Here is a 26079-nt window from a genome sequence, read left to right on the forward strand (position 1 = left end):
AATGAGTATTGCAAAGAAGAAAATAAAAATCATTGCCAATCTGTTTATTTTGAGAGAACCCACTGACGGTTTGGTGTGTTTCTTTTCAGTCTTTCCTATGAGTGTATATAAACATATCTATATACTTTTTTCCTTTATATAATTGGGACCACACTATATACGTATATATTTTCTATTCTTTCTTTTTTCACTTCTTAATATAGTGATATAATCCATGCCAATAAAAGATTTTTTAAAACAGGTTTTGAAAACTGTTGTGTAATATTCTACTATAATTGTTTTATTTGGTGAGTGCTTTATTATTTGTGGTTAATTTTTTTGCTATAAATCTTGAATAGGATCCTTGTACTTAATATTTATAAATATCTTTGATAATTTCTTTAGAATAGGTTCTTAGAAGTGACATACGATATAAATGTCTTTAATGGTCATAAAAGACACTGCTAAATTACTTTATAGGTAAATCATAACCTTTATACTCTCTGTGGCAGTGATTGAGGGTGTCCTTCTCACACTGTTAACTAGCATTGTGAATAATAAAAATAGATTTAAAAATTACTTAAAAATTCATTTGGAAGTTGAAAATTGGTATCTCATTGTTTTTAAATTTGTAGTTCTTTGATTACTAGTGAAACTTTGTGTCCTGTGTTTAAAATTTATTTTTTCATGCCTTTTCTTTTTTTTGAAGAACTTCAGCTGAAGAACTTTTCATAATTTATGTAATGTATAAAATCTTAACACTGTACCTTATTTATTTATTTACAAATGTGGTCTAAAACATAACATAAAGTTTACCATCTTAACCATTTTTAAGTGTATAGTTCAGTAGTATTAATTATATTCACATTATTGTGTAGCAGATCTCTAGAATTTTTTTATCTTGCAAAATTGAAAGTATACCCATTGAACAACTCCCTATTTCCTCCTTCTCCCAGTCCTGACAACCACAGTTCTACTATTTATTGCTCTGAGTGTGACTACCTTAGATTCCTCATATAAATGAAGTCATATAATATTTGTCTTTTTGTGACTGGCTTATTTCACTTAGCTTAATGTCTTCCGGGTTCATCTGTGTTGTAACATGTGACAGAATTTCCATTTTAAGGCTGGATAATATTCCATTGTATGTATATACCACATTTTCTTGATCCATTTATCCGTGTGGACACTGGGTTGCTTCTACTTCTTGGCTATCATGAATAATGCTGCAGTGAATGTGGATGTGCAAATATCCCTTTGAGATCCTGCTTTGAATCCTTTTGGATATGACCCAGAAGTGGGAAAACTTTGTATCTTCTTTTAACATAAGCAAGTGTTCTGTAAGTCAGTTGAATAATTGGAAAGGAAAACATTAATTTTGGGTTGCAAATTCAATTTTGAAAGCAAGAAACAAATTTGCAACTATTCTTACTACTTACTTTCTAAAACAAAGTATTTTATTGTGACAATTAATAAAATATATCAACCCGTTTAAAATGATAAAAATGCACTTCATTGATTTTTGCAATAATCCCCATTGCCAATCTGTTTATTTTGAGAAATGAAACTATATCATTGCAAAATGAAAGCAAATAAATTGGTAAGGAATATTTATTTTTGTGTCATATATGTTTACTGTGAATTCTACTTTGGACTGTGCCTTATTTCTATTTGCATATGGGCATAGGAAATTGTTCTCTTTAGGTTATAGCATTTTTTTTTGGTTATAGCATTTTTAGATTTTGACAGTAGGATTGTCATTTTTATTTCCCTAGAAATAAAAATTGTTAAACAGGAAATTAATTTTTGCAAAATACTAATTTGGGAGGAATATCTTTATGGCGTTTCAGATGTGACTTTGCTTGATGTATTTGCTTCCTCTAGTGAGTATTACTACCTTTGCAACATTTTACAGATTTAAGGCAAGAACTAGCAGTTCGGGAAAGACAACAGGAAGTAACCAGAAAGTCGGCTCCCAGTTCTCCAACTCTAGACTGTGAAAAGATGGATTCTGCTGTCCAAGCATCACTTTCTTTGCCAGCTACTCCTGTTGGTAAAGGAACAGAGAACAGTTTTCCTTCACCAAAAGGTTTGTAACGTCTTTTCTTTTTGAACCTATGGCAGATTATTAACTTAAGAGGGTTAGCTGATGAAGCAGGGTTTGCTAAGTTTTAAGCAATAATTTTAGTGTAAAAGTTGGTTAAATATATAGCACTGTGTGAAGAAGAAATTGTGTGAAGAAGGAATTATTTTCCTAGTGCACCCAGATAAAGGAACCAATGAGATAATGGCTACATTTAAGACAAAAGCAGCTTAATATATTGAGATTTTAAAAAGTGAAAAGTTTTTTTTATTATAGTGGTAATATATGTTTATGTAGAAATATTTAAAAACAAAAGAAAAAAGAAAATAAAAACTCTCTGCAGTCTTACCAGTTAAAGTCAACTACTCTTAACACTGGATTTTTTTTTCTATCATGTATCCTTATTTGTGTTTGTGCCTACCTCCTTGTTACACATAGGTTTTGAGATTGTGTTTAAATATAGTTTTATTTCTTGTTTTTGCCATTTTACATGCCATGAGAGACTAGAAGCCTTTATTATATGGAATGTATAGAGACTTGAGTTACTATTCAGACTTGAATGAGATTGGCTTGGATACACATATCCATTCTATTACACTGCCTCTGTAGCTGCTATTTTCAAAAGTGACAGAGTAACTAACGAGTAGTACATAGAGAATATTTCTCTTGCCATCAACCAGTGTGTTTTTAAAATCTCGATAAACTGAAAAACCATATAGTAGCCAATAGATGGAACCTTAGAATAGGACCCTGAGGCTCTAAGTTCAGATTTATTTAGTTTTTTCAGCTTGTAGATCACATTTCAGCTACTCTCATTCTGCTATGCTTTTCCTCCCCAAATGGAAGCATTCTTCACACCCCTTTTTAAAATATAGAATTTTATCTTTCATAGTGATATGGGAAAGTTTTCCGTCTGGTCAATTAATGCAGTAAGTTCTCTATATCTGTGCTACCCAATGCAGCCAATATCTGTGCTAGCCATTAGCCATGTGACTACTTAAATTTATTTATTTTTCTAATTTAATATGCATTAAAATTTTTTAAAAATCAGGTTTTGGTTACATTAGCCACACTTCAAGTGCTCAGTAGCCCTTTGAATAGGAAAAATCCTGTTCTTGCCTTGTTACAAAGTGAAATTAGATAAGGTTTGTGAAAATGTTATGTAGTCATAAGATGTCACTAATTGTACTAGTATGTGTTGAGTATGCTGCTGGGGGAGTATAGCAGGTAGTATATAGATTATAGCAGTCATCAGAAGCTCTCACCATTCATTTTTCAGAGTGGTGCTTCTGTATTTGAGGACCTCAGAATTACATTTGAAAATAAACCCAAGTTTTGCTTTTCTGTTACTAGTTAGAATTATGCAGCTAGGTTCTGAAAATTCTTTATTTTGAGCACTAATCAGAATAGTCAGGAGCTTCAGTCAAGGTAATACCCAGAGGGAGCTGTATATTTCTTTTATAGCTTGTTAGAGTTTTCATGCAAGAACTTGGGAGGGCAGGATGTCGGTAGAACATGCGTAAAGCTTACTCTGGCACAGAATTAAGATATGTCAACCCTCAGGCAATAATATTTGTCCAAGTAGACACATTTTTAGACTGTCGACAGTGTTAACGTTCATTAACCTAAAAGTTGCTGTATACCGGATCACTGCAGTTTTCATGACAGGGCGGTTAGCACAGATACAGTGAGAAGCAGGAGGTTAGAGAAATCAGTGGTGAGGATGAAGAGCTGATCTCTATGAAATGGTCTGTCTTTAATTACATTGTGTTGATACAAAGCCTGTTTCCAAAAAGCATTTAATGCAACTTACTGTAAAAGCATGGATTTAATAATACCTAAAGTACAAAATTTGAGGAGAATAGGAAAAATGAGATCCAGAAATCCCTGCCAAGGAAAGTACAGCAGTTTATTTATATCACATTGAGCACCTGTTATATGCCACACATTAATTTACATGCTGGGAATACAGTGCTGAATAAGACAAAGTCCCTACTTTCAATGAGATTACATTTTTGAGGACAAGAACAATAAACAGCAGCAGCAACAATGAAAGCATTTTATGTACTGATTAGTACTGTCTGGAAAACATAAAAAATAATAACATTTATTGAGTACTTTTGGCATTTGTAAAGTATATTAACTAATTTAAACTTCACAACAACTTTATGAGGTAAATGTTATTATTAGCTAGCTCCCTTTACATGCATCTCAGGGCCACACAGTAAATGGCAGAGATGGATTTGTACCCAGCAGTTTTGCTCAAGAGCTCTTATTATGCTATATTATCTATATTATCTCATTACGCTATATTATCTCAAAAATAAATTGAAGAAATGTGCATGATTGAAAACCTTTGCTGAGGGGCATGGAAGATGTGAATAAATATGCTAAATACCATGAGTCTGAATGGGAAGACTTAATTTTGTTTCAATATCCATTCTTCCCAAATCAATCAATAATTTAAATTTCTAATGAAAATCCTAACAAGATTTTTTTAAGTTGGCCAGTTGATTTTAAATTTAGTCTGAAAGAGTAAATGTACAAGAATAACCAAGAAAAGTTAAATAGGTTAATAACAAGAAGAGGTTTTGCCCTTCAAGATACCAAAAAAGATATTTTAACACTATAAAGCAGAATCTTTCTGGCAGAATGCACTAATAATTTATTGGAACTTGAAATCTATAGGAAATTCAGTATATGGTTTTAGTGCCATTTCAGATGAGGTAAATCTTTTTCCCTAAATGGTATTTGGACAATTAGATATCCATTTTGGAGGAAAAAATTTAGATATTTGATGAGTTAAATGATTTGAGTGTAAAAAAATTTTAAGAAATCATTAGAAGAAAGCATGGGGGACATTTTACAATATTGAAGTGAGGACGCCAAAGCCTTCCTTCCCCAAACACAAAGCTTAAAAGATAACTGTCACACTGAGATATACAACATATATAAGAGAAAGGGTGAATACCTACAAGAGTGCCCTTGCAAATTGATTAAAGGAAAGGCAACCCAGTAGAAGAAAGTGCAGAGGATAAAGAGATGATTTTCAGAAGATATTCAAATGATTAATTATTAAGGAGATTAGAATAAAATGACTATCAAATTGGCAAAAAAATAGAGAAGATAATGTCTAATATTATTGAGGACACCACCATACAATTTGCTGATATCGACAACCTTTTTAGAGAGCATTTTGGCAGTATCTATTAAGGTGAAAAAAATGAGCATATCCTCTGACCTAGCAGTTCTATTTTTAGAAATCTCTTCTTCAGAAAAACTCATCTAGATGTTTTAAAGATATATGTCCTTTTAGCATTATTTGTAATAATAAACAATGTGACCTGAATATCCATCAATTGGAGAATGGTTAAACATATTTATGGTATCTCCACTTTATCTGTAGTTTGGAATACTGTATCGAGTGTATACTGCTTTGTAATAACAGTGAAACCCAAATGTAAAGGGAATTGCATGTGTAATCACTTGCGTTTTATTTTTCTCTAGCTATACCAAATGGTTTTGGTACCAGTCCACTAACTCCTTCAGCTAGGATATCAGCACTAAATATCGTGGGAGATCTCTTACGGAAAGTAGGGGTAAGCATTCAATTATTTATCATTAGGTGTTTCAGCTTCCAAGGTATTGAATTATTTCTTAATTTGAAGTGAAGGACGAAAAGATGATACCTTTTTGTGGTAAAGGCTATAATAAAGCTGAGAAATAAAAGCATCCAGTGACCAGCTGAGACTGGTCCAGACAAACACCTCCAGGGCTTGGGTTTGCCACTGTCTCTGCAGAAGGTCCTGCATGCTGAGCTCCTAAGTTCCCATTGGGCATTCTTCATGTTCCCTGTGCCTGTATCTAAAACACCATGACTCCTCCATTTTTTCCTAAAATACTTTCTGCTTTATGTTTTACACTGACCTCTAATCCTGTTCTTGGCTGTTGTCTACCATTGTCCTAGTGATCCCTGAGCTTTTGCTTTGTAGAACTTTAGTACTGGCTCATGGCATGACTTTCTACTCTTAGTCGTGCCTGTCTTACTGCTCCTTGGCCATCTCAACTTCAGTGCCATCTCCTTGGCTGTAACCTTATATTCCAGAACAGTTTGGCTTTCGAAATATTAAACTTGTTTTTCTACTTACTCAGTTTTTTACTCTGTATAATACTTACTCTTTGACCTTATCAAGAGAGTAGTACTTAAACTTTATTAAGGGGTATTTTTAGTGCTCTCTTGCTTTCACTTTGTTTCTACTCGTATCTGTGATCCCAGAGATTGCTTACTCTGTTACTGTTGGTCATGGTCTTTTTGGCGGTGGAGGAGACCTGCAGTCTGGATCAGTCAAGAAATTGGACTTCTCTTTTTCTTCATTTCTAGCGTTAGTCAGTTCCCTTTCTTATTTCTCTCAGTGACTGTAGCCTCTCTTTTCAATAATCTACCCCCAAAACTTCCTCACTATCTACTACCCCCTTCACTTATTTTTTTGTGTGTGTGAGATACTTTCTGAAAAAAGCAGAAATTGTATTGTACTTTATATGTAGTAGAAATAGGAGGCCAAGATACAAGGTCCTTTGTTTATCTTTTTTGGCTCATAAAATTATTTTTAACTGTTAGATTAAATCTGTATTTTAAAGTTACTATAAAGAGTAATTAATTGCACAAGTCATTCATACAGTACATAGAGTAATTTTTTTCACTCCTAGGATAACCATTTTTTATCTCGTTGTAGGAGTTATGCTATTTACCTATAATTTGAAATGATATGTTTATTTTTCTGTATCTTGACTTATCAACTTTGAGCAATAAGATGAGGAATTTAACTTACATCTTCCCAATTTTTTATTTTTATTTTTTGTTCTTGTTAGTCATTTTTGTAATTTAAAATACAAAACCTCTGTTTCTGACTTTATTAGATTCTATCTCAATTTCTTATTATGTGGGCGTCTCTCTGTCCCTTCTGGAACTCTCCGTTGGTTGGTTCTAAAAAGTGAAAATCAGTCAATAGCATTATATTATGCTTATGTATATATTAAAACATAGAGGAGGAGCTGGCCTCCTGGGTCATTTTATTTGTGCTGTTAACCGATGGCTCAAGCATTTTGATCTTTATCATTTACTCAAAATCATATCAGGTTTCTTTTTGTATTTGTGTCAGAGCTGAATTATATGCTTTTTTCTTTTTTCCTAGCATTTCTAATTACCTTTTTTTTTCTTGTGCATAGAAGAAATATACTATTTCTTTGCAATATCTCATATCTTCCAGTTCTTATTCATACTCTTCGTGGAAAGCTTTGATATGCTTCTAGGGCTGCTGCACCACTGTCACCGTTGAATTTCTCTTCATTATACTCTTGGATTAATTCTGCCTATTCCTGGACCCCAAGTTGTTATCTTTCTTTGTTCTTGTTTGTTTTGCTTTAGTATGTTAAGTAATTTGTCCAGAAATGGTGCATGAAAGTTAAACTTGGTGTCCTTGCATGATTTACCTATTTAGCTGACAGTCTGCCTTCCAGGATGTCATCAAAACTTTTGGTCTGCTGTTATCTGCAAGCTCCAGCATGCTTTTATGAATATTTCATTTTCTTCTTCTTTGCTCTGTTTGTCTACTGACTTGAGCTACTTGGAAGCCTCCTCACCATTCTTGCATGATAAATCAAGGCCATCCGATTTAAAGTTTCGTTTTTTTTTCTCTTGCCTTCTTTTAGTACTCTCCTATTATTACCTCTGTTTGTAGCCATTCTTCCTTTTTATTTCAGTGGTAAAAGTGTCATATTTCTGCCCATGGCTAATTTTGTTCCTCTGTGCTTTGGGTCCCATTCCTTTCAACCTTATCATCTTCATGTCTCCTGTGTCTCCAGCCTTTTGCTCTCTATTATGTTAATATTTATGCGTCACATATTATATACACTTTTTTATATTAGGCAAAAATAAAAGCAGCTGTTTTTTCCTTTTAACCCTACATCTCTCTTTAGTCTTTATCTTATTTCTTTTCTTCACAGCCAGCTTTTTGAAAGTATGTCTCCATTTATTGTTAGCATTTTTGACTACAAACACTCCCCAGATATCCTAGTCTGGGCTCTGTTCCCTGCTCATGCCACTAAAATTGCTCATTGATGATAATCTCAGTTCTGTCAAATCTAATAGATGTTGTTCTGTTTTAATTTTATTTGAAACATTCAACATTGACTTTTTGTTTTTGGAATGCTGCCTTTCTTCTGTTTCTTTGATGCTGTGTCATGTCTGCTTTCCAACTTCTGAACCAATCCCTTTGTCATCTTGTTGCATCTTACTCTGTCCACCCTTTCATTGTTGGTTTTATTCAGAGCTCTGTCTTTAATTTTCTGATCTTATTAATCACAACCACGATTTTTGTCTACTATCTGGTGTAGATATCTTCTAAATCTTGATTTCTAGATCACTCTTTTCCCTCGGGTGCCAGACTCAGTACTTGCACTGGGTGTCTCACTAATGTCTCATACACAACTTGTGCCTGCTGTATGATAGATGCTCAGCGCATATTTGAATGAATGAGTATCTTGAATATAGGAAATTAATGGCTCTTAGTTTTTACTGTGGTTGGGTATATTTAACATGTTGCTGAAATAATGCTTATTTAAAGCTTATCCTACAAGGTTATTACCTCTCTTTGTTCTGTCCTTATTTTACTAGGTCATTGTATTTTTGTTTTAGGAAAGAGAAAAAGTTTATTTTTTGTTTCTGTTAACAGCTCTTACTGAAATTATGGGGGGAGGATTTGCAAACTGAATATGTTATCCATGGGTTTAATTTATCTGTGCATTGCTAATCCCTCAATGTAATGGATAATAAGAATGGAGTATTTTTTGTTTTTTATTTTTTTGTCAGGGAGAGGGGTTTGAGTTGCTCAAAGTGTTTATGGGAAAGAGGGAGTTGGTGCTGTCTGCGTGTGATGGAAATAATGAGGAACTCCTGTTCTCCTCATGCCATCTGTTTGTAGAGCCTGGCACTGGCCAGATGTTGTGGTGACAGGTGCTAAGAAGGGCACCCAATTTAGAGATAAATCCTAAAGGGATGGTGTCATTTTCAGGTGAAGTATTTAATTATAGACAAAGGGTATCAGACATTTACACTGTGTTCTCAAATAGAATAGCTTTTAACTTCATGTGAGGTGTTATAAATGCTGTCATTCATTCTGATGTTGTAGAAATAACTAAACTGAAGCCCTATGGAAAGAACGTCTGCTTTACAAAAATTCTCAAGTGATATTTTTTGCTTTCTTTATAGTGCTTGCACAACCCCTTATTCCCCCACTCCCCCTCCCACACACACACTCTCACCCCTAACTAGCCAAATAACAGAACAGTCCACAACTCAGAAACAAATAATGCATGGGGGTCAAGAGGTCTGGGCTCTCTCTTTGTTTGTGCCACATTTTTCTTAGCTGTGAGTGAGGATTATATTTGTATCCCTCAGTAATACTGAGAGGAATAAGTAAAATATTCTGAGCTCATTTTAGAAAGGGAGCCAGTATAAACATTTCTTCTTTCTATTAGAAAGGTGATTGATTATGGATGGCTTAAGTAGCCACTATATCAACTGAGAAAGTTAGTTTTGAGCCTTGAAATAGAAATAATTTGAAATGCAAATTTTTATGTGCAGCTACTGTTTTGACAACTGAATCATTCCTTCTTTCTTTTGTAGGCTTTAGAATCCAAATTAGCAGCTTGCAGGAATTTTGCAAAGGACCAAGCATCGCGAAAATCCTATATTTCAGGGAATGTTAACTGTGGGGTGATGAATAGCAACGGCACAAAATTCTCTAGATCAGGGCATACATCTTTCTTCGACAAAGGGTAAGTCTTGGAAATTTTAAATAATTTTTTGAGTAGTAAAGTTGCACATTATTAAGTGAGCTTATTCAAGCTTTGAAAATGTAAACTCAGTTTGATAAATCTACTTGAAGCCTGTTATCATTCAGATCTCAGAGGACATGAATTTTGTTGTTGCCTTCTAGTCCCCATGGAGTCTGTTGCCCTGCGAACCCTGACTCTGAAGCTTCTGTCTTGGGAAGCAACAGTGTTAGGCTCTGGAGATTAAAGATGCTTATGATACGATCTTTGTTCTCAAAGTGCTTATAGGCTAGTAGAGTTTTCTAGTAAATACTCGTTAAGGGTAGAAGAGAACATCATAATCATGTATATATGCAAACTCTGCAACAAACCTTCCGTCTGAAGATTTTAGAAAAATATAAAACCACAAGATCAAATACAGTTTAGGAGACACATCTTTTGTATGTGAAGATAGTTTTGAGGAATTGAGAAAAAGTCTTAAGAGTGAAGTAGTGATACATTCTTAATGCAAAAAATTTCATTTGGTACAAAAGTAAAGTTAAAAGTATATGTTTTTTGTTTTCACTATTTTTGCATCCTTGCAGTTAGGCATGTATAATCATATTTTTATGCATCTTCTATACTCTTAAAATTTATGGAATTATGCTTTAAGTATGTTCTTCAACATGCCTATCATCTTATATTGAGAATATCTTTCCATGTTAGTATATATTGTTCCATTGCAATTAAAAAAAAAAAAATTGCGTGGTTATACTCTTTTTTTGGGTGTGCCGTAATTTAAATAACTAGTTAAGACCTGTGGTCTAGGGATGCTGACTATGTTACTTACCTAAGTAGCTATTATTGGAACAGCAACTGAGGCACCATGATTCCTTGCCACTGTCTCGCTTTGAGTTGTAGAGACTCTTCATTCTTGTTGTTCTGCAAAAGTAATACAGATACAACTCTAGAAATTTTCAGTTTCTTAAAGGAGCTTTTATGGTCTGCTTTCTTCAGTAATGGCACATTTATGGAGGATCTGATTTGGTACACAGTCCACCCTAAAAAGCTTCATGTATGCGAGAATAGATATGAACCAGAAATGGATCGATCAGATAGTTTTGCATGTAGAAAGTCCTTAGAACAGTCACGATGAAGAAGAGATAACATTGTCAGTTCAGGCTCACTGCTCCTGTCTTTAGAGACTGGCCCCTGATGCAGAGCACTGGGGCAGTCATTGCCCACTGATGAACCCAGTCTTAGGTAGCCACAGAGGATTCAGAGTAACCTGGAACCAGTAAGTGGGCCTTGGGCACTGTCACAGAGAACCCCTGACCCCTGGGGAGCATCCTAGATGCAGGTATAGGCTTTATTTCCTGAACTGAACCTGGAAATGTACTTCCCAATAGGAATAGTTACAGATGATATTTAGTTTTAGCTTACATAATACAATTTTTTTTAACTGTATTGTTTCTATTAAGAATTAAATGTGCTCTTGTGGGCTGGTCTTTCCTCAAGTGTTTAGTTTATATGATAAATGGGTTATATCTATACACTCAAATATTAACCTGTTGAGTTGCGTTTGTCTAGTTGCCATATTCCTGAGGTTAACTCTTTTGTGAGTTTTGCTGTGTTCTTACTTCTTTGCTGCTTTGCTTTGATTCTGGTTTCCTTCTGGCCTGCCTGGCTTTTCACGTCTGGCCTTTCTTCCTGCAGACCTGTTGACTAGATAAAAACCATGATAGTATGTACCAGCTGCAAAAGGAAGAGGGGAGATACCCAGCTTTGTTAAAAGAAGAAATGCCAGTTTTTATAGAAGTATAGCTTGTAGTTTCAGCATGAAAAAAACCTCTTCATTTCAAAAAGTCTTTGGCTCTAGAATGAGCCTCCCCTGCCTCTTACTCCTAAAGAGTGTCTGTAGCACAGTCACTGTAGTTTTACTAGTGCTCCTAGTGATGTATAGGAGCATTGTTTAGGGGAAACAAAGTCAGTTTGTGTACGTGTGCATGTATGTGAACGTACGTGTATGCACCCTGCCCTCCCACCTCCCTCAAAATCTTCAGATGCAGTGAGGCCTTTCTACATAAAACAATGTACCTTATTATTATATATTGCTTTGTGGGATTAGAAAATATTCTTTAAGTTCTGGTTATTTGAGAGCTTCTTGGAATCAGGATTTTATCTAGTCTGTGATCACCTTTTCTAGTTCCTAAAATATGGCTTGCTGGGCCTCCCTCCCAAGTGTTGCTCTGCTTCCTCCAACCACTAGTAGCCCTTCATATCACTCATCTAAAAGGATACAAATTCATGTGTAGTATAGTCACTTGAGTTCTCTCCAAAACGTTTTTTCTCCTTAGCTTTTTTTTTTAGTTTCCTATGTATCACTTACCCTAATTTTGTAAGCCAATGTGATTTCTTTTGGGTAGGTAGGTGGGCATAGACCAGTTTTAGGGTGTGGTGTGAACATAGTATTTGTATTGATGTTTAATGTTTTTTCCTTTTTTTTATTAGGCAAGAAAAAGTCATATTTCCCACGTTGTTCATGGGTAACTGAATTTGTTTGCTGTGCTCTTTTCCATTCTTTCTTAATCATGGTGTGTGGTAGAAGACACATTAACAAATTGGTTTTATTAACTGCATGGGGCTGGCTCTGCTTTAACCAACTTATAGCCCGTGAGTGAGCTTTCAAGTTCCTGTTTGACTTGATTGTTTCATCTGTTCAAAACAAAAACAAACTAGTCATAGTGGTCCTGGGGCCGTTGTGAATAGCAGGCCCGATGGCACTCCTGATGTAGGGTCCTGTGCTATAGTGATGATGCTAGGAGTTTTGGGAGTGGGGGTCGGGGTCAGTCTTAGACCCTGGGACCACATTTGGCTGTCTTCGTGGTCCTGGAGTTCTTCCTGTTACCCAGTGTGTCTTCTTTTCTCAAAACAGGCACTAATGATTACGGAGCCTTGCTGTGTGGGGACTCACCCGTCTTTGCTCACTTTTTTTTTTTTCATAGTACATTGGAATGGTAGTTGGGGACATGTATAGGATCTGCCTTACTATTCAGGAATGTACATTTCAGTTTGCAGAGCCTGGGGAGAGGACTGTAGCTGGCTGGAGATTCGCTGAGCTTCCATTTACCCATCTAACTAGGGAGACTGGGGTCTGGAATGTGTCTGCCTGCTCTCCTGAATTAGCTGTAGTCCACTCTCATCCTTTTTTCTGCTGCCCTCTCAGGTATACTGTGCCTTGCTTCTTTGATGGATTTAGTGTCCATACTTTATTTCTGTTGTGTTTGATTTATTGTCCTCTTGACTAGCTTCTAAACATGTCTTGGTTCTTTCCTCCTTTTCATGTCTCCTCTTACCATTTTCCAACTGACCTTAGTTCCTTTTCTCAGCTGGATTCTCTATTTTTCAGACTCTTTAACTAGATTTCGTGGTAAGGCCATCAGATTTCATAATTTCTAGAACCTTTATTACATAGATGATTCCCAGATCTATATCTCCATCACTGCCTGTTCTCTCTCTGTTCAGTCTTATGTTGTCCACTGGGACCTTTCCCTTCGGCTATTTTGCTGTTCCCTGAAAGCAAATGTGGTGAGTATGTGTTTCTTCTCTTGAAAACCTTTCCCCCATTGCACAACTTTGCAATTCCCTGAAGGGACCTCAGCAGACTGACAGTCCTAGCTCTAGTGTCAACTTTTTCCTCCCTCTCGTCTTCTACTTCCCACTTCTTGACTCAGAAAAGAGGTGCTATTATTCTCTCTCTGTTCTACCCAACCTGCAAATCAGAATTCTCATTTCCATCCACATAGAGAAATTATATCTAGTTTGTTTTCCCTTTGTATTCTGGATTGCATTGCTTATTTTTTCCATTCAAGCTGACCTGTGTTGGGAGCACCAAATTGGTTGCTCACTGAGGGCTGTCAGATGTCTTCTGGCCAGGAGGAGACTGGGAAAGGATAATGGCCTGGGGATCTGGAGGGAGATTTTGGGCCCCCTTCCCCATTGATGGGCTCATGAATTAAGCTCAGGTGAATGGCTGGACCTTCTCCTGCTTTGGTTTTCTTAGCAGTATAACAACAGGGATGAACTTGATGTTCTTTAAAGATCTGTCTAGCTCAAAAATGCTGCATCTCAGTCCTAAACCTGCACGCAGAGCCAACCTTATGGTTGCTGCTTTTGCACACCCCTGTGGAACAGGTGCCAGGTCTTCTTGGCATCCAACAGTGCTTCCGTTCTGCCAAGTTTTGGGGGCTGTCTTTAGTACAGCTGCTCTGCCCTGCTGCCAGGCTCTGAAGCCAGGAATGAGATGTTCATGTGTTTAAAGCTGAGGTTTGTGAGGGCTGTCTAGTTCTCTCCAAGGCTTTAGGAGAAGCAGGCTTTGAGGCTCTAGGACTATTCAGACAAATGACAGATTATTTTGTAAAGGCTATAATGGCAAACAGGATGTGGCCCCTGCCCCCAGAGGAGGCACAGACACATAGTCTTAGCAGAATAGGGAGGGATGATTTAAAGTTTTCAAATGTGATGAGGCTCATATATCAGAACTCCCCTAGTCCCTGAAAGGAAAGGGAACATCTTGGGTGTGTATCACTGAAGTAGAAAAGGTACAGCAGGGAGAAATTACATGTGTCAGAGCCCCTCCTGTTGCTCTTGGCCTTTGTGTGGGTACTCGATTTCAAACTTGACATCTATACTCTGAAGTTAGTTTGTTCAGGCATTAACTGTTTCTTCAAAGTAGTCGAGGGTCATTTGTCAAGTCTCTCTGCATGCCTGTTTTTCTGAGATTACACTCACCTCATCAGTGTACCAGATAGTTATCTTTGTGGAGAATGTGTGTCTGCATTTTTTTGTAAGAGAACCTCCCTCCATGAGTCTATATTCAACTCCCTGCATCCTTCTGATGACTGGGTTGGGTGGACAACGGAGGGCAGGTGTGATGTAATGGCCCTTTGCAGTTGGCTGCATCTCCTAAATTGCTAGTGGGACAGTTTTCCTAGGAAGTTTTTCAGGATGGAAAAGCTGAAAGTGGCTTCTTGGGAGAGGTTCTTGGTCTTGCACTCACTCCCTCACTGCTTCCCGTGTCTGTGCTGCCAGGTGGGTGGGTCTGAGGTGGGGTGTTCCTCATCACTGGCCTTGAGTGCTGGGTCCTAGTTGAAGGCTGTTGTGCTGGACTGGGCTGGTTGTTCATGAGTCTGCAGAGAAGACTACCCATAACGCTTTGCTTGCTTAACAGTTAAATGTTACTCCCCCCACCCCCATTAAGTTTTCATGTATATTGTAGGAGATTTGGGAAACAATAAAAAAATATAAAGTAGTAAATAAAATTTACCTATAACCCAGAGGGAAGAAAAGTAACTATTGTTGAAATTTCCTTTTACAATTTATATGGTTTTATGTACATATGTGTGTGTGTGTGTGTGCGCGCGCGCGCGCGCGTGTGTGTGTGTGTATGTATTCCCACGCTTTCTAGATTTGGCTACATAGATAGTAATGTCTATATAAGGGCTATAGTCTAGAATGTAGAATATATACTACTTTTTTTTGAACATAAATAGTTTGGTAACCTTTTCTACCTAGCATTAGTTACATTCTGAATATTTTCCCATGCTATTAAAGAACTCTGTGGAATGTGTTTTTAATGGTCATATACTATTTCATTGTTTAGTTGTACCATTTATTTAATTAGCTCCCTACTGGCGGACATTTAGACTTAGTGTACGGGGAAAAAAATCAGGGCTGTGGCCACAGTGGCCAGCGTGATGAAGTTACTGAAAAGGAAGTATATAGTCTCATTATCCCAGGACCACTGAATCCTCAAGTCTTTAACCAGTTGATGACTTCTAGGTAGCCACTTTCCTTCGGGCTGTCAGGATTCTACTGTGGGAGAGGAGTAGTTTTAGAGACCAAATGAATTTCTTGCTGTGTGTCAAGTGATTATAAATGACAGTCTCTCTTTTTCTTCCCTTCCCTTCTCTGCCCTGGTCACCCCCACAGGGCAGTAAACGGCTTTGACCCAGCTCCTCCTCCTCCTGGTCTGGGCTCCTCACGCCCATCATCGGCACCGGGTATGCTGCCTCTCAGCGTGTGAGTGCCCAGCCTCCAGGTGGGGGCTCCTGCCCTCCTCCAACAATCCAGGACACCCACGCCTCACCCTTCGGTGCCTGGGCCCAGCCTGTGCCCCTCTATCTGCCTCCCCATGGCAGGCAGAGGGCAGGCTGCATGCAGTGGTGGCTGCTGGGCCCTGCCCAGCCCCAGGACTCTGCGCGATATCAATACTGGCTATTTTCTCTTCTCGCCGTAGTGCCGTTGGTTTCACATGATTGCACTTTTGTGGGTCACAAGGTGATACATACGTGTATTACTTGGTCACTGGATGCAGAAGTACCCATTCATCACACCTGCCTCATAGCTCCTACCCTGCTGTACTGATAGGATTTAGTTGTATTTAGGACATTGCAAATCTTCTAGAAGTTCTCCCCCAAATCAGGTTGACATGTGCCCTTCTGAGCTCCCACCCAAGCGTCTTCAGTGCTCATGATCATGTGTCCCCCAACTCCACCCCACACAGTTTGGGCCTGTTGCTGGCAAAGAGTCAGGAAGGTCACTGAATTAGGGAACATTTTCTGCACTTTCTGATTTTACTTTAGCAGTTATCATTCCATTGACTTGCCTCCTAGAGCAGCCTGTCTGAGCCCCAAATGGCAGGAGCCTCTGGGGTCTGGTACACACAGGGCTGGCAACTTCCTTGCTAGCTTTCTGGTCCTTTAGTTAAATGACATCTTCAGAGCTTTTTTGTTTTGTCTTCTGAGGGCCTGTCCAGTTGCGTTAGGAAGGGTTGAGTGGCCTGATCCCAGGGGTCGGCTGGTGCCAGCACCTGGGGGCGGGGGGTGGGCAGACTGACCATAAGTGGTTGTCCCTGTGCATCCTTTGATTACTCTCATGCTGCATTTACTGTTTACATTGTTTTATTGTACATAGGTTTGTAAACATTATTGCCTAAGATATTTGTATATAACTTGGGCTTTGTAGCTTTTATTTATTCAGAACTCATATGGCATGTTAATGACTTATGATGGTGTCCTACTCTGGGCAGCTGTATAGGATCATCATGTGGTTAAAAAAAATACTTCCCCTCAAAAAAATCTTTTAATGTGGAAACAATAAATTTCACATAAAAAAAGTATCAAGGTTGCTTTATTGGGTTCCTGCCATCCTGTGAGAGAAGAGCTAGAGTTACAAAGCCAGGTTCAGATGTCACTTTTGCTCTGACATGGGACATGTGGGTGGACAGCAGTTGTGGAATGGGGCAAAGACAATTCAGGCAGCCTCAGAAAGTGTCTAATGCACTGAGCAGACGGTTGCATGCTGATTCTCAGTGCTGGTTTCTCTTATCTTTGATTTCCAGGAGCAGCCTGAGAGTGGCCCAGGCCCCTCGTGCAAATCTGGGAAGGAAGGACTGGGACTTTGAGGGAGGCTGCCAGTTAGGTCATGGGGCAACTATGGTGGATCCAGGAGTTGGTCCTCTGGCTGTGCTGCCTTTCATGACATGTGTTGGTGTTCTGGGATTAGAGTTTAATTGGAGCTGGGCTTCTCATCTCTCAGGTTGACATTGGCAAGTGAGAGAAGGTGCCAGATGTTTGGTAGCAAGAAACAGGGTGACTGGACTTGAACTTGTAAATAGTCTGTATGAATGTATCAGATTCTGAACATTGCTTATAATAAAGAGCATAAACAGTATAGTTTTAAAACTATAAGTAAAAGTAAGTGAATTGAATTCCTAAGTGAATAAAAAACTTTGAGTAGGATACATTTTCAAAAATTTCTTAAAACTTTTAATATTTAAGTGGGCAGGAATAGCTTCTGTTAGTTCTACTTGGAGATTTTTTGCCGTAAACTGCCTCACTGAGAGACACTTGCAGTGGTGTGTGTGCTGTGCCCAGTAATGCTGGCCAACCAGTGAAAAGAAAGTCTCTTAATGATGGGCAGCAATTTCCAGCTTATTTTCTAACCATCATTGGAAGGACTGGATTAGTTCAGAGGCTTAAACATTTGGCAGACCTCTTTGTTTATGCAAGAACTCCAAATCTAACACACAAGAATAAGTTCTGGAGTCCTGACTCCTTGTCCCTGGCTCCCCAGTGATTTCTCAGTTCCTTTCCAGCTGAACACCCCTGAGATCATCTCATCCAGATGGTCCTGTCAGTTGTTGTTCAGTCAGATGATGGCAGGCAAAGGGTCCCTGGGCTGAAGAGGCCCATGCGTCATTTACTGGACATCACCACTGCTTCATGTCCAGAGAGCACAGACCAGGTTTATGAAAGGGCAGAATTATGTTACAGGGCATGTTTCTAGTCCCTTCAGGTGGAGACCCCCATATATTCTAATTTTTTTATAGCTGCAGCAGCCCTTGGCATACAACCCCGTGAGGAAGGTGGTTGGCTCCTCTGGCCTCATATTCAGCTTCCTGTTTGGATTATTTGGTTCAAGATGCTTCTTTGTACTTGCTCAGATAGAGCATTTGCTACCTGGCATGAAAACTAGTATATACTATTTGCCCATCTAGCTAAAGATTGCCTACCAGCCGCCTGTCTCTGAGTGGGTTCTCTTCCTAGCTAGAGCTTCCCAGTGCTCAGGTTTGCCTGGCTCTTATGAAAGCTTTGAGAATGATCTTTCCCTTGAGCTGGGTCCATGTGGTAGTCTCCCCTGCATGGAGGGGGTTAGTCTTCCACATATTTTCATCTCACCACCCAGTCCCATCCCTTGCTCCTGAAATGTCTTCTTGCATGAGAGTAGGAACCAGCTCAGAGTGGTCTGAAATTATACCCCACCAACTTGGTTAAGAGCTAGAAGCCATAGTGGGGTGTTGAATCACAAGTGAAGCATGTGAGGACTAGATATAGATAACCTGAGAAATAGGATGAGCTGGTTTTACCTCAGTTTACAGAGGGGAAGGTGAGCCTAGAGTTTAAGTGACTAGCCTGAACTCACACAGCTTGTTCATAGAAAAGCCAGGATTGGTTGGAAATGAGCTCAGTGTCTTTTTTTTGCTATACTCTCCACTTTTCCAAACTTGAGGCCTTGCTGGCCTTTACTGTTGTGTGCCTCAGGAGATGAGCTGATTTTTGAATCAGTTTATAAGGAGGAATATGGTTCATCCACCCCTCCTCTTCCAATCCTGTGCTTATTGACTATGCTCCTCTCAGAAGTTGTCCCAGAGATGCCATTCGCATCTTCTGAGAACTAAGATGGAAGCTGGCACCTCTGGGGAAGGGTAGCTGTCTTGGAGTGGAGCCACAGCTTTAGGGAGTATCCTATTGCCAGATCTATTCTGCCTGGCTTAAACTGAGAGCAGCCAGTTTGGCTGCTGGTGGGAACAAGGCCAGAAAAGGAGGGGTGGGTATGAGCAGTCATTTGTTTTCACTGCCTGAAAGATAACATCTTCCAAATTCTAGCTTTTACTTCAAGGATTGTTTTTCCGTTTGTCTCAAAGGTTGAAAAAAATTGAGAACACTAGCTTGAGCATTAAAATTTAGATGCGTTGATTCTTTCCTAAAAATGGGAGCAGGAGAGGAGACATCTCTGTAAATCATCTTCCAATGACTTAAAGCATCTTATCTGAAAACTGGTCCTATAACTAATAAAAATATTATCTATGGGAATACAGTAGCCCTTTTTTAAATGTTAAGGAAAAAGTCTTGAGTAAATATTAATATAACAGACTTCCTTTATAAGATAGCACATGTGAAGAGACAAATGTGAAAACAGAACAAAGCTTTTGTGCTGGTTTTGGTGGCCCAAGTGGGTTTGTGCCACACGATTTACAATTTGAATCATGCTGTATTGTGCTATGTCTGTACCCATAGGTGTTATGTTAATGTTTCCTGTCAGCTCTGAAGCCTTCACCAAGGGAAACATGATGCAAACTGAACAGAAATTTAACTTGTTTACTTGTGGGTTGTTTGTAATCAGGTATCAAGTTTGACTGTTGCCCCATTAAAATATGGAGATTGTGCCTTGATCATGATTTACAGGTGGAGGCCTGGGGTGCTGGGCTGGCAGGCCTGGGCAGTAGGTTTTCTGACACATGCTTGTATAAACAGTCAGATGAGTGATGTCCAGATTAGATAAGAGCACTATTGTTCCCTGTCAGTACATGATGGAGCTAAGAAACTTTTTAGGTTTCAAAATGATATTGTTTTAATTATGAAAAAGAACCAGCAGATCTCACTGTCATCTAGAATTTAGGGGAATAGGTACACTTTTATATTATTGGTGTCACTAAATTATTCTGTCTTGAATCAATCTAACAATGTCATAAGCTACAAAAACGCTTCTCTACTTTTGGGATACTATTCTGTGGTAGTAGGAATAAAATCAATCTCGGTAGCGATATCAAGTGTGTGTTGGTGGGAGAATGGTCAGGATTACTTATTAGCTGAAGGATACCATAGAGCCATTGAACCTAAGTGTGCAGATGTGCCAATACACAGGAGTGGAAATAACCAGTGGGAAAAGGACACAAAATAGATGAATATGCTAATTGCAGCTTTCTGAAAAAGTCAGAAGTGAAATTAAAAAGATGCAAATACTTTGGAATTCTACTTTTTTTCTGTAAAGTTGCCCAAATTCATTTTTAAAAAACTTACTGAAGTAATGAGACTGGTATTTTTTCATTGCCCAATTTGGCCTGAAATCCTGTGTTGAGGAGTTTAGAGATTTGAGCAAGTAGCACAAAGCAGAGGCCCCTTGACTATCGGGTGACTGGCTCAGTCACACTTGGGGAAATTTTAAAATTCAGATTCCTCCAGGCTCCACCCCAGCACCAGCCTAGTGAGGAGAGTACTGTATTTCAGAGTCTCAAATACCAGCAATTGTAAGGCACACCTTTATTTTGTGAACCATTAAGAAAAATGTGCTGATTAGAAAAAGCTATGAAAATGCTTATCATTTAGACTTATTATTATATTTATTGAGAGCTCTTTTCTTTAGACAAATTTTCATCATATCACACTAATTCATATACAGAAAGGGAAATGGGATAGTCCTAAAACTTCACGTTGTGATTCTGACGTCCTGAATCATGTTTTGACCCAGAGTTGTCCTCTACTGTTTTCCCGAGCAGTGTCTTCCTCTGTGCCACGGTGAGCGTTGATGATGTGTTTCTGAAAAGCATATTCTGTTGTTCCAGGATTTTCTTCTAAGCCGCTGATACCCATTTTATAAGATCTGATGCTGGGCTTTATTGACCTTATCAGGAGGCGACAGGCCATGACAACCACATTACAACTGCCACCTACTGGCGGTGATTGTGAGACACATGAGTTTACACACGTGAGAACAAGAGTGTCTTAGAACCTATGCCATATTGTTACTTCGAAGGAGGCAGTGCTCTGCTTGGATGTTTGTCAGACCCTGAGTTTAATAGTTGGATTATGTCACTTTATATCTTGAATGAGATTTCATAACATCCAGTCAGTAGGGATTAGAGTCTGTTATCGGGCTACTTTGCTCAGTGCTCTCATGAATCAAACATGAATTTCTAGTCTCAATAAGGGTTGAAGGACAGGGTCACACTTTTTGCATATGGAACATAGGCCCTCTAACATTGTCTTTGAAAACTTACATCATGTCAGTATACCCTTATTGATAGTTTCATATTAGATTTCTGACAGGTATCATATGAGACACTTCAACATGACTTGCTAGATTCTCAAATGACATGAGGCTACACAAGGAAGTGGACTGCCCTGTCTGGTCCTGACAGCTGTCACAAGACATATCATTTGAGCAAAAGCAGATGTTCCTCCCCCCAGAGTGACTAGGAAGCCTTTGTGGATGGGGACTCTCACTGGGTCTCAGCCACAGGTTTCACTCTCAGACCTGCGTGGAGGTAAGGGAAGAAACCTCTCCACTTTATAAAGATTTCAATCTATGGCCTGCCTGTTCTGGATTTTCTTTTTTTTTAGGAGGTGAGGGTGGGACAAGAAGTGGTGGTTCCTCCTAGAGCTTGACAGATTTGAACTTTTCTCTTTCCTAATCTTGATACAGACATAATATCTGTGTCCCAGCTACATTGGCTTCAGGAGGAAGGGGCAATGGGTCAGTCATTCTCAGAGAAAGGGTGGGCTGGCTGTGCGAATCATTTGGTCTACTGGCTCACACTTTATCTTAGCTGAGGTTTCCAGAGATGGGGAAGATTAGTGTTGGAAAGGAAATGTAGGGCTCTAGAATCTTTCTGATGTCAGGGTTTGAGAAGTATGCCCTCAAGCCAGTCGGACTAGGAATAACAGGTGTGTTATCCTTACCTAAGCCATTTAAAATAATTCCTTGGAGTGTATGCATTAAAAAAAGTGCCTATGATGTGGCAAGGGCAGACAGAGCATTTAGTTAGCATGACAGCTCCAAGTTAAAACCTCCACAGAGTCTTATTTGACTTCATCTCAACAAAGGATAAGGCTTTCCTAAGTCTTGCCTGAATTCCTCTTTACTATGACCCACTCTTGCTGGGTAGAAGCTGGCCAACTTCTTTGAGTCTTTGACACACTCAAAGCCCAGCTCCCATAAACTATCTTCCTTGTGCTTTAAATGCCCAACAAAGGCTTTTAAGAACCACCTTTCCTCCCTACGAAATGGTGGTTTTTGTTTAGTAAAGAAAAGTTCCTTCTAGTTAGCATCTCTACAGTCAGGAACTGGGATTAGTCCATGTAGATTCTGTGTTTCTTCTAACAGGCTGAGTAGTTGGGAAACAGTGACATTAATGCCAGTTAAACTAGCCTGGTGGGAAGCATTCTTACTTTTTGAGAAAAGTCAGCCTCTGAATTCCATAAACATCTGGACTATGATACTGAATAGTCAGGGTGAGAACACAAATGAGATACAGTAGCTGTAACTCACCTTTTTTTCCCATGGTAGTGACACAGGAGGAAAAGAATGCTTTTGCTCTTTTTTTTTTTCTAACATCCCCAGCACTGCCAAGAAGCCTGGGTATATGCCTTATACCACTAGAACCAGCCTAACCTAAGACTGTTGCGGAATAAAAACCCAGCATTCTCTCCATGATTTTGTGCTCCCATAGTTACTTCTCTCCAGCCGATCCTAACTGGCCTACAGTAGAGTGGCTGTCCTTGGGTCTTACCACTGAATCTTCCCTAAATCATTTTCAGTGTGTATCCTGCCTGAAAATGCAGTCTGAACCTTCTTGGATCTCTTAAAATACTCTAATCCAGTAAATAGCTTCTAAAGGCTTCCTCCTGCAGCCCTAAATTGCTCCCATTTCCATTAAGGGTTCTCTAGCCCTAGTGGCCCTTTTCTTCCCAATGCATCCATACACAGAAGGGCCACTGGTGAGATATGACTTGTAGCCAAAACTGCCCAGAGAATTAACTTGTCATCTGACACTTTCTAGGGGTGCAAAGCCCTCAGAAAAGTGGGCCTGGCTGTCAGCATTTTAAGTTTGTATATCTCCCAACCTCCAATCAGATCACAGATGGGAAATCAAGAACAGAAGGTGAGAAAACAAGATTCCACGTTCACAAGATTATTCTTGTTTATTGAGGTCTGTTTATTCTCAACGGGTGCTTTTTCCTCCAAGTAAATAGAGCAGGCGTAAATATCTATAATGAATAAATTTATTGTCTTACAAAAATCATTGTCTAGAAATATGGGAATACAAGAAAAGATATTTGCAGTCAGGTGTCTGGTGGTCAACAGCCAGTACAATTCATAAAGGAGTAAAACCAAAGATTCTAAACCCACGTGACAAATTCTTCCTAACAGATGTTAAAGCTTTTAACCCAAAAGGTTTGTGTTTTCAAGCACATTGCAGAGGATCAGGGATTTATAATTAACACTGATTCATTGTCACTGAATGTTTATAATACCACTTTGACTAGAGAGGTACATGATATGAAGCACAGTCAAACTTAATACATTAAATTGTTACAGAGGCAAATAATATATTTAACATTGTCTTAGTACTGTAGTGTCTAAGGCACTTTCTGTAATGTCAGTTTGCTTAACTATCAACCAAAAACAGAATGCTAAGTGTTCACTGTAACACTGTCCAAAGAGAAGGGAAAAGGAAAAATGAAAAAGGATTCACATCCACTGGCATGTCAACATTCAGGCAGATGGCATCTGTTCTTGAGGTTCTGTAAACCTCACTGACAAACTTGGAACAAGTCTCGGACACAAAACCAATATTCCCATTTTGGGCTTAAAGCAGCGGCTGAATTTGCAAGGTCAGCATGAAAGCCTGGCTGACAACATGAGGGCCTTCCAGTAACTTCTGCTTAGGAGCATGCAGCTGCTTGCTCTGAAGTGAGGACTAGTACACCGACAAAGCCAGAGGGTTCAGGAGACCATCGGGAAATCAACGTGATTGCTGCCACCCAGGGCCTCAGCTGCATCGTAGCCACTATCCTTTCTATGCACAGACCAGCCCTGGCCAACAACAGTTCATGTGAAGAAATGCGGGGACACCACCAACTCGAGGAAGATGGGCATGGTAACCCCAAATGGATGCTGCTTCCCCCAATCCAACCCACCCCTCCTAATCTTTCCAAAGCCCCTTTCACAGTTTGCTCACTGAAATAGTGTTGATCATTATTTTAAGGAAATGAGAGATACAAGTGCAGTTTAGGTTCCACAATGTTCTAAGAGATGATGTGGCTGAGGAGTCAGGGGCCACATGAACACAGAGCTAAGTTACCTGTCTGTATGACAGAGAGCATGCAGAGCGACTGAGCAACAACCACGGGGCTGCCCCAATAACCCAGCGACTGGCAACAAGGGTCTGGAGTTTGTCTGAAAAAGGGTTCTCTTCTTAACATGTATTATAAAATGGTCTCTTGATGAATATATGGAAAATAGATGCAATGATGAGACAATCTGTTTAATATGTGCATGTTTTGTGTATGTATATATATAAAAAGGGGAGCAATTGTACCTAAATCTGAAGCAGGATACAGTATGTGTAGGCTGGAAAGCCTTAAGACACAGTTGATCTTTTAGTAAGGAATCCCGTAGCTTGCCAATTTCCTAAATCTCTAGGAGGCCCAAGGCAGGCTAGCGCTGGGTGAGTTCCTGCGTGTCCCACTGTATTGCCTCCACTGGCTTCCTGTGACACTACTCTGACTGGGTCGGCTGCGTCTCATTAACATCACTGGTCTTACTCTCGGTGTCATCATCTGACAGCTCTAGGGAAGCCCCTTCGATGTGCAGCTGGCGCCGACCAGATCGGCTTGAAGAGAAGCTGATTGGGCCACCACGCCTGGCAAGAACAAAAAGTAGACACGTGGGTAAATACACAAAAACATATGGCTGTCAAGTTGTTCAATTACATAATAACTTCAAACTTCTTCGGGACACACGACCTAGAGTGGATGGGCATAATCAGGAAAGGCTCTGGGCTTCTCCACCTCTCCTACATCCTGCCCTTGGAATATCATCCTGGCTAACGCACAGTGTACATGGAGCAGGAAGTCCTCAGAACTGGGGATGGCTTGATCCCATTTAAGGCTGTGACAGAAACAATAAGGAAGATGGATTAAGTCAAAGCTCTACCTGCTAACCAAGGGTCAGCATTTCCATAAAGGACAGCTAGTAAATATTTTATTTAGGCATCGTGGGCTGCATAAAGTCTCTGTTGCACATTCTTATTTTTTCTTAATAACCCTTTATAAATGTAAAAACCATTCTTACCTCGCTGGCTATATACAAAAGCAGGGCACATCAGAATTTGGCCATGGGCTACAGTTTGTCAATACCTGTGCTAACCTGGTCTTCTGCGGGGAGAAAGAAGTTTAGCTTTAGCTCTCTCATGTTTTGTCCTCTCTCTGCTGCATATCAGGTCTAGTGTGGAGTGAGGATGGGAGGAAGGCTGATGGCGCCAGGTCCCGCGAGGAGCTCCTACCCTGCCTTCTAATGGAGGCTGGGACCATTCCTCACTATGGACGTCTGAACATGGATGGACACTTGACATGGCTCTTAAGCCTTGTGTGTTTGTATGGTCCACTAGTAAATGGGAAAAAGAGAGTGGGCCTGTTCCTCTTCTGTTCTCCTCAGGGGCTATTAAAGGTAAAAATTCCTGAACAGATAAACGGGAAGGGATTTAAGAGCATGAACAAGTAAACCACTTTAGAAAAGCCAAACCCTAAGCCTACAATTTTGGCTATAATTGCAGGCTTTAAGTGAAGACTCTGTGAGAC

General features: G+C 39.3%; 2 protein-coding genes and 1 long non-coding RNA gene across 13 annotated transcripts in view; 2 read left to right on the top strand and 1 right to left on the bottom strand.

Moving 5' to 3' along the window:
• Positions 1–26079, top strand: part of NDEL1 (nudE neurodevelopment protein 1 like 1) — a 77635-nt gene that overhangs the window by 12739 nt on the left and 38817 nt on the right. For 5 of the 8 annotated variants that reach the window (XM_015597406.2, XM_015597407.2, XM_025040089.1 and 2 more), the window contains exons 6-8: positions 1895–2068; positions 5570–5661; positions 9747–9898. In XM_015597406.2, coding sequence (XP_015452892.2) covers positions 1895–2068; positions 5570–5661; positions 9747–9898 — 418 coding nt within the window. Of the gene's footprint in view, positions 1–1894; positions 2069–5569; positions 5662–9746; positions 9899–10059; positions 10647–12385; positions 12421–15865; positions 17055–26079 lie in introns of those variants that run through there. The other 3 variants (XM_006922374.3, XM_006922372.3, XM_015597408.2) reach the window with 3 other exon arrangements.
• MYH10 (myosin heavy chain 10) overlaps positions 23396–26079 on the bottom strand; it is a 129066-nt gene continuing 126382 nt past the window's right edge. For 2 of the 4 annotated variants that reach the window (XM_025040087.1, XM_025040088.1), the window contains exon 41: positions 24998–25142. In XM_025040087.1, coding sequence (XP_024895855.1) covers positions 24998–25142 — 145 coding nt within the window. Of the gene's footprint in view, positions 25143–26079 lie in introns of all 4 variants that reach the window. The other 2 variants (XM_006922377.3, XM_006922376.3) reach the window with 2 other exon arrangements.
• LOC112471408 lies at positions 25067–25906 on the top strand. Its single transcript, XR_003043284.1, has 2 exons — positions 25067–25166; positions 25722–25906. It is a non-coding gene; the product is annotated as an uncharacterized LOC112471408 (long non-coding RNA).

Source organism: Pteropus alecto, unplaced genomic scaffold (genome assembly GCF_000325575.1).
Source record: "Pteropus alecto unplaced genomic scaffold, ASM32557v1 scaffold398, whole genome shotgun sequence".
Classification (NCBI taxonomy): domain Eukaryota; kingdom Metazoa; phylum Chordata; class Mammalia; order Chiroptera; family Pteropodidae; genus Pteropus; species Pteropus alecto.